A 9,724-nucleotide genomic window follows, 5' to 3' on the forward strand; every position below is an offset into this window, starting at 1 on the left:
CATACACACAACTAAACCCAATGACCCAACCACACCCACAACCACACCCACAAACACAACCACACACACAACCACACACACACAAACACACCGCAGACACAAACACACAACCAAAAAAACACACACAACCACAACCAGAAACACACACAACCACACAAAACACACACTACCACACACACACAACAACCAGACACACAACCATACACACACAACTACAACCACACAATCACACACAACCACACATACACAACCACAACCACATGCACAACCACACAACCACACACACAACGACAAACACAAACAACCACACACACAACCAAACACAACCACACACACAACCACACATACAACCACATACAACCACACACAACCACACACGCACAACCACAAACACTAACACACACACACAACCACACACACAACCAAACACACAAGCACACACACTCAAACAACCACACACACACAACTACACACAGCCACACACACAACCACACAACCACAACCACATACACACAACCACGCCCACAACCACACACACAACCACAACCACATACAACCACACACACACAACTATACACACAAGCACAACCACAAACACAACCATACACACACTACACACACAAAACAACACCCACCCACAACCACACACACAACCACACACACACAACCACAACCACACACACAACCACACCCAACCATACACACACAACTACAACCACACAACCACACACAACCACACATACACAACCACAACCACATGCAAAACCACACAACCACACACACAACGACAAACACAAACAACCACACACACAACCAAACACAACCACACACACAACCACACATACAACCACATACAACCACACACAACCACACACACACACAACCACAAACACTAACACACACACACACAACCACACACACAACCAAATACACAAGCACACACACTCAAACAACCACACACACACACAACTACACACAACCACACACACAACCACACAACCACACCCACAACCACATACACACAACCACACCCACAACCACACACACAACCACAACCACATACAACCACACACACACAACTACACACACAAGCACAACCACATACACAACCATACACACACTACACACACACAAACACACACGACCACACACAAACAAAACAACACCCACCCACAACCACACACACAACCACAACCACACACACAACCACACCCAACCACAACCACACACACAACCACAAACACAACCACACACACAACTACATACACAACCACACACACAACCACACACAAACACAACCATACACACCCACACAACCACACACATACATAAACACACACACACAACTACACACACAGCCACACACATATCCACCCACAACCACACACACACCCACACAGAAACACACACAACCAACCTCAACCAACCATACAACCATACACACAACCACAAACACACACAACCACACACACATCCACACACACACAACCACACACACAACCAAACCACAACCAAACACAACCGCAACCACACCCAACCATACCACCACACACAACCACACACAACCACCCACCACACACAGCCACACACAACCACACACACACACACATACCCTGCCCCCAGCCACTTACTGCCTATCAGCCTCCTCTCAGCCAGGTAGCACGATCGTGATCAGTTTCACTTTCACATGATCACGATCAGTTTCACTTTCATGGCCACGTTCGCCGTGAAAGTGTTTGCGTTTCTACTTTTATTCAGCATTCACTCCTGTTTTCTAGTTCTTGACTCTCCAATCTCTACAATATTTAGGCAGCCTGCACGTATCCTGTCAACCATACCACTCCATGCATTTTCCCTGATCCACATAGATATCAGTGGTACAGACAAAGGTAACCAGGTTTCTTATCCTTCCTTCAAGCAATAACCAGAATACTAAACTGCATTCGTGCCCCACTTAGTTTTAAACAGCAAACAGTTATTCTAATCAGTTTGTTACACAGAGTTTGTGCCTTAGGAGAAGGGCAGTGGCACTTGCATGGCACTATACGCTAGTGTGTTCAAAAGAGTTGTTTAAAAAAAAAAGGTTTAGGAAAAATTGACTCTTTTAAAAATTCTGATTGCACCAAAACCCGAGTCCTCCACAACACCCTGTTCTTTTAACTGTCAGCTCTGAAAAGGAGACAAATATTGCACCCATTTTTATTATTCTGTTTCCTCAGTTCAATTCTGATGTGCTTTTTCAACTTGTTGTAGTTCATTGCGAATCCTAGTTACTAATTCAAATTGTGTTAGCTTTGGCTTATTTGCAATGCAAACTTTATCTCAATAAGTTGCTGTAACAAGCTGCAAGTACGCTACGGAAGCCCATTCATTTGCTAATTCTTCCCACATAAGGTTGCAAGACCATAAAGTGGAGTTTTCAGGATTTTGAATAGTTTCTTGTTTGAAGATGTTACTCTCTCCTGCGCACCCCACTCCTGTACTAAGGTTACGTGTGACTTGGCATCCGCCTTTCAGAGGTTCTTGTATCCACCCAAGTCTGGCCTGGCACTGGTGTGCCCCAGCCTGGCACACACCAGGTGATGATCTCCGCACCTCCTTCTAGACCCCAGATCACGACTGTTTGCAGTCTGTCACTCACCCCTCACCTCCCTGGCACTCACCCTTCACCCCCTCAGGCCTGACAGTCACTCCTCGCACCTGGCACTCACCCTTCTCCCTCTCTGGCACTCAGCATTGACTCCTTGTGACACTCAACTGTCACCTCCCTGACACACACCCTCGACCCTCCTGATACTCATACTTCCCCTCCCTGGCACATATCCTTCACCTCCCTGACACTCACTCATGTCCCTCCTGGCATTCACTACTCGCCCCCTTGGCACTCACCCTTCACCTCCATGGCACTAGCCCTTCATCACCCTGGCCTGGCAGCTACCCTTCACCCTTTGCACTCACCCTTCCCCTCCCTGGCACTCACCTTTGACTCTCCTGACTCTTACATCTGACCTCCATGGCACTCAACCTTCATCTCCCTGGCACTCACCCTTCACCCCCCGACCTGGCACTAAACCTTCACCTCCGTGGACTAGCCCTACACCCCCTTGGACTGGCAGCTACCCCTCACCCCTGGCACTCATACTTCCCCTTCTCAGCACTCACCCTTCCCTTCCCCGGCACTCACCTTTGACCCTCCTGACTCTTACGTCTCATCTCCCTGGCACTCACTCCTCACCTCTATGGCACTCACCCTTCATCCCCATGGCCTGACAGTCACCCTTGTCCCTCCTGGCACTAGCCCGGTTTCCCCCAAAAACAAAAAATAGCAAGCATTGGCATAGCCAATAGGTCTCGCCTTTGGGACCTTATAAGTGTTTAGCCATGCAACAGTTGTTGTGGTTGCACCAAGGATATTGTGCTGCATAACTCAATACTTAGAAGGTCCCAAAAGCGAGACCTATTGGCTATGCTAATGCTTGTTGTATTTTTGTCTTCTTCTTTCTTTTCCACCTGTTTGGAGGCAACTAGTTGTATTTTCCTGTCAGCTCTTGTGGGCTTGGTGCATGGCACCTCTGCTGTCTAAGGGCTATTATTTGTTCTAGGAGGGTTGGAAGGAGACTTAGCTTGTCGATTATTGGACTCCAGGCGCTGGGACTTTGCTCTAACGTATATCTGGATTGCCCTGTTGTTACTAACTTATGAAGATTATCCAGTTTGGTGTTTAACCCTGCTATATGTAGCGCTGTAATATTCATTTGGTCTATTTGGATACCCAGCTTATCTGATTGCAGGTGAAGTGCCTTTACAGAGGATTCAAGTGCATCTAATAAAGACCTAACGAGCTCCGAGTGACTACTTATGTCGCTGGGTGTTTTCCTTGTGGAGATGTCTGCTCAGTACCTGAATATTGTTGCACGTTCAACAAATAATTTCTGGTTGATGTTTGACTAGTATTCTGTGGTATCTGAGCTGATGCACTCGCAATTTCTTTTTTTTCCAGTTCAGGTATTCCCACTTCATTTTGCAGTGGGATGCTATAGTTCTTTTTGTTTGGTCCCTGGGAAGGGGCTCTACACACACAAGGGGCCTCATTTATGAGAAATGACGCATCAATGAGTGTAAGCAGCGATGCGTCACTTCTCAGTGCGCACTCCTTGCGACATTCCTGATGCGTCATATTTAATGTATGACGCATCATGTCGCAAGGAGTTACAGATATGTCAGTATTTCTGACATATCTGTAAGCGCAAAAGTGACGCATTGCTGGATTTCACTGCGTCACTTCTACGACCCTTCCTAAAGTCAATACGCCTCCCTTGCGTACATTATACCTGGTGCAGGTATAATGTGGCGCAGGGGTTTACATAGTGACGCATCTACCTAGATGCGTCACTTTGTAAATATGGCGCAACAAGACGCATTTTTTACGCCACTGGTGCGTCACAAAAAGTGACGCACCGGCGGTGTAAAAGTGACGCACAGCCTCATAAATGAGGCCCCAGGTTCTCTTCGTCTCCCTCCAGGGGAGACTCATCAATTTAGTAACGCTCTGGGGAAGCGTTTGCACACACCCGGCTCCTTCTCCTCACCTCCCTCCCAAAAGTCACTCCTCAAGGTAGGAACCCTCTGGAGATGGGATCTGTCCACACATCAGGCTCCCTTCTCTTCACCTCCCTACCAGGAGACTCTTACCTCCCTGGAGATACTGCTCAAGGTAGGAACTTTCTCCCAGTTCATCTCCTTGTGGATCAAGGTCGCATGAAGGTCATGCAGAGAGATGAAGGTCTCCCAGATACCAGGGCACAGGGCCCCGGATGGAGGTCATGGGCAGTAAACAATTCTCACCCTGGAGATTAGGAGGCATTAGGTCACCTTATAACAATGGTACTAAAATAGTGCAAAAATAGGAACAATAGTGCACACAAATAGTGCACATCTTGTAACTGTAGGAACAGTCGCTCTGTGTTACTCCGTCACCCTCTACAATTCCCAACCTAGGTGCTTGGAAGACTTCTCTAGGTCATTTAGGTGCCTAATAAAACCAATGAAAGAATACAGTTCATAAGTCTTTATTTCGGTAAAAATTAACCATAAAAGACATCACAAAATGAAACACACAATTTAGAATACACAATACATTATTAAAATCAGCATAATACATAATTGCATGATACTTGGTATTATCTCTGACTGTTCAGGTAAGGAATACGGATAACAATAATGAAAAAGGAACCTTCTAACTAACTAGTGGTGTGCATAAATTTCATTCTGATTATCCAGGACCAGCCTAAGTATTTGGCTACAGATATGGCCACCGGAAGAGATGTTACCGCCCCTAACAACCTTAGAGCTTCCCCAGCCCTTCTTGTTTTTAGTTTTTGACAAATAGGTTTTAGCCATTTTGTCCGTGGGCTAACGTATGCAGGGCAGACAAAGAAGAAATGGCTCACGGTTTCCTTTTGACTTTTGCACCATAGACAAAAATCTCCTGTACCCCCCCTCCATTTCTGAGTAAAAGACCTCAGAGGTAACGTTCCTGCTCTAAATTGATGGAACAATTTCCTGTCTCTGCTCTTTCTTATGGCGTCCCAATAGTTCTCCAAGCGTGTGTCCACTTTATGACTCAAGAATCTACCAGCAAGTGATATTGAGCTATGATCCATGATCAGTCTGCTTCTATAAGCAGCCCAAAACTGGTCTTTAAGATCCTTCTTTCCAGGAAACACACTGTGCCTGGGATCGGTCCATAGTTGGTTAAGACCCATATCTGCCTAGGTGGTTCTAACCGCTTTGAACTAAGGGAGATTGCCACAACCTATTGTTCTTCTAAGGTCTTCTATACCCTCAACAAAGGAGGCCAATTCCGGGGTAACCCAGATTCTTCTCCATAATAAAATCATTCGCAATTTGGCTATTTCCTCTATAGGATAACAGCCTAGGTCCAACATAAGAGGAAGCATGGGCGTCGATTGGGGGAGATCCACCAAGTTACGTAAACATTTTTTTTGTAATAACTCAAGTTGTGACAGGTTAGCATAACCCCATAGGTCCGCACCATAGGTGATTGCTGATCTGATCTTGATGTTGTAAATTTTGAGTGCTGGACTCACTCTTTTGGTTAGCGATGATCTATGCTCTTTGACCAGTGTCCCACTCAGCTGTGAAAATTTTAATGACAATACGTCTAGCTGAGCAGTCCATCTTAATCTGTGGTCCAGAACCACCCCTAGGTAAGTCATCTCATTTACCTGTTCTAGATTTACACCATTGAGGCTAACATGTCCCAATCTTGGTCTATTTTTTGTAAATACCATAAACTTGGTTTTGCTTGTGTTTACTTGTAGGTCATTGGTGTCACAGAATTCCATGAATTTGTTAAGTGCTAATTGTAACCCCTTTTGGGTTTTGGAAAGTAGAAGCGTGTCATCCGCAAAGATTAAAAGCGGGACCTTCATACCTTACAAACTAGGTGCATCTGTAGGGGTATGCGAGAAATACTCAACCACTCTATTGATAAAGAGAAGAAAGAGGGTGGGGGCGAGGACACATCCTTGACGGACTCCTCGGGTCACTGGAAACTTTTTGGTGACTTGGCCCTGCATGCCCCAGCGGACCTGCGCATAATTCCTCTCATGGAGTCTTATGATTAAGTCCAACAAACCCTTGGGCAAACCCATTTGTGACAAAGCCTCCCACAATTTAGTTCTGGGTACTAATTCAAATGCGGACTTAAGGTCCACAAAAGCCGCGTAGATCACCCCCTCATTAAGGACCACCACCTTCCAATAGATTAATAAAAATCTCAAGATCTGGTCTATTGTACTTACGCACGGCCTGAAGCCCACTTGCAGTGGTGATAAAATAGATTTTTCGTCCATCCACGCTATTATCTTAAATAGCACTATCCGAGAGATTACTTTTTGGATGGCGTCTATAAGACTGATTGGACGATAATTTGTGGGAAGGGAGCGATCCCCCTTTTTAAAGATTGGAATCATTTCCGCCCCCTGCCAGGAATCTGGTATCGGAGCGCCATCTGCCACAGCATTGGCAATCTTCAATATGTATGGGACCCAGGCTGCTTGATCTGATTTGAAGAGGTCAGAGGGGATACAATCTATACCGGGTGCTTTCCCCCCTTTGGTCTGGTTTAACGCCTACTCCACCTCTATGCAGTCAAAGAGGGGGTCGTGACTCGGGGTTCTTGAATAGGCCTCCTGTGAGCTCACAACAAAATCAGCTAGAGGGACAGGATTTCTGAGTTGCGCCCCAAAGAGTGCAACCCATCCGTCTTTAGCTACATGGTTTGACGGAAGCTGAGGATCATGAGAGTTCCCCCATTTGAGGACGTGCCAAAACTTCGATTGGTTAGAGGATAGGCACGCCTCATGAAGATCCTGCCAATGTTTATCATCCCAGGCCGACTTAGCCTCTTTCAGGCACCTTTTGTATTCTTGCCTGAATTTTCGTATGCCAGCACTATCTCGCGATTTGAGTGCGGCAAATAGGTTGTTATGGGCTTTACGACAGGATTGGTTATACCATTTGGCCCCTCCCACATTTGATCGGGATTTTTTCCCAGGGTTGGTGTTTGTTGTCGTAAAAAGCGATTTCAGAAAGAGGAAAAAGTTGTCCTGCAGCCCGCAAATATCTGCTATCTCAGTCGTTGAGTCCATGGCATACAGAACCTCCTCCACTTGTTGTGAGATCAAGCCGAAGGTTACAGGTTCCTCAGCAACTCTACTCCACTGTACCCTTCTACTGTTGTTCTCCAGAAACACATCTGCTGTAGTACAGTTATTGGGGGCACCCAGGCAGCAATGAAAGAATACATTAAAGAACAATTCAGAAACACGCCTGCCTCTTATGATCTCTACCGACATAGCAATTATTTAGTAATGATGTGAGGTCAGTGTCCTCTACCTGTAGATGATGCAATGTGTGACCCTGGGAATCTCCTGTTTGTGCAGAAACTACAGGCACCGGTCATGGTGTCTCATTGTGAGTTGCCTTACCTGTGTGGATCCAGCCCCAGCCGCCATGAACTCGTCCACCCGGCCTCCAACTCTTTACTGAAATCACCATTGTGCGTCAAACACCACGAGCTGAGCTCACACTTGAGCTGGAAGAAGAGTTCAGTGTGGAGAACCTGACTTGTGAATCACTCTCCCGTCCTCAGAGACAGAACTCTTGAGCCTTCCACAATCCAATCCTTTCACGATCCAGTGTGCAGTGAGAGTGTCTCTCTCAACCTGTGAACTCCCCTGTCTGCAGAGACAGGACACCCGAGCATTTCACAGTCAGATCCTTTCACAATCCTGTGTGCAGTGAGAGCGCCTGCTCTTGCCCTGTCTCCAGTCTCCTCCAGCTCTCTGCTGCAAGGATGCTTCCTCCCCTCTCACCAGCTGTGACACCCCGGGTCTGTGGTTAGAGTTGGTCACTCTTCTGCAAAAAACGTCTGCATGGGTTTATTTCACCACCACAGTCAGTTCCTCTTGTCTAGCAGGAAACGGTTCCCACGCCTTTGGTTATACTTTTAACTTTGCAGACCAGCATCCTCAAACAGGACATGGAGACACTGCAGCCCAGATCCAGAAAGATGTTGCATTGAGTGTGCATCTCTTTTCTAACACAGACCGGAATAAATATCCAGTTTGATCTTCACGAAGCAATTCAAATGGTGATTTGGTTTCATTTGTAACCAAAAGTAATGCTAGACAATGCTCTGCCTTGTGTTACTCTGCTTCAAGGAATCTTTCCACAAATGGTTCATGGCCATTGCTGTACGTCCACCCATGGATTGTGTCAAAGGCTCATGTCTGCAAAGACTTGTAGAGATGGATTTGCCTAAAATCACTGTGGGTAGAGCCCAGACATGCATGAAGATGACCACATCTTGAGGAGATCTGGCTGCCACTGCTGCAGTCATCCTGCACCCTGTCTCTTAAACCCCATCACATATCGAGGAGGGTGCGCTGCCATGGCAGGCACTGAGGCCCAACCAGGAGTGCTCTGCAGCTTGTAAAGGCAGAATGGGCCACGCAGAGCTTTGATGGATGCGGGTTTGGGAACAGAGCTGGAAGCCCCATGTGACTCTGCTAACCTCCTGCCGTGGGTCTACATGTAGGAGGTGGCCATTGAGTTGGTGCTGCATCAAATCACATCCCACCCTCCCCCTCAGCCTGCCCAGCATCGTCAGCCGCATCTGAGATGCAGCAGCGACCCACCAAAACCCTGAACTGTATGGGCAAGCCTACGAAGTTCCACATCATGAGACCTACACCGGAGGAATAGCTGGCCCTTGATCCCTCTATCAAGGACAATGTAATAAGTCCCTGGGGCATGATGGATGCGCCAACTGGGGGGTCACCATTTGGTAAGCCAATTGTGGCGAAAGGGGGAGGAATTTGGTCCAGGTTCCTGTCATTCCCTTTGGGACCCCCGTGCTGGGGTCTGCAACATGGGGGCTGCTTCTGTTTTCTGCCTGGGGGCTTCTAACTGACAGAGAGAAGCACAAGCCATTGTCTAGGCAAACAGAAGAGCAGTGCCTTGAGATTACTCTACCCCAGCGCTCCCTCGAGTGGTGATGTTGGTTACCCCTGCGGGTGAGGAACAAGCAGGGTGTGGACTGAGACAGAAGGCTCGCGTCCCCAGTTACTGCTTCTACAGGAGGAGTGCCACTCCTGTTCCCCCTAGGCCTACATACCTGCACAACACTTGGGGA

General features: G+C 47.2%; 1 protein-coding gene across 2 annotated transcripts in view; it reads right to left on the reverse strand.

Annotated features, from left to right (window-relative positions):
• The window catches only part of LOC147706617 (cell adhesion molecule CEACAM8-like), a 139,161-nt gene extending 130,736 nt beyond the window's left edge, over positions 1–8,425 (reverse strand). For both annotated transcript variants that reach the window (XM_086933108.1, XM_086933107.1), the window contains exon 1: positions 8,016–8,425. In XM_086933108.1, the coding sequence (XP_086789234.1) occupies positions 8,016–8,085 (70 nt within the window). In that variant the 5' untranslated portion in view covers positions 8,086–8,425. The remainder of the gene's footprint in view (positions 1–8,015) is intronic.
• Positions 8,426–9,724: the final 1,299 nt, after the last annotated feature.

This window comes from Lissotriton vulgaris, chromosome 7 (assembly GCF_964263255.1).
Source record: "Lissotriton vulgaris chromosome 7, aLisVul1.2, whole genome shotgun sequence".
Lineage (NCBI taxonomy): Eukaryota > Metazoa > Chordata > Amphibia > Caudata > Salamandridae > Lissotriton > Lissotriton vulgaris.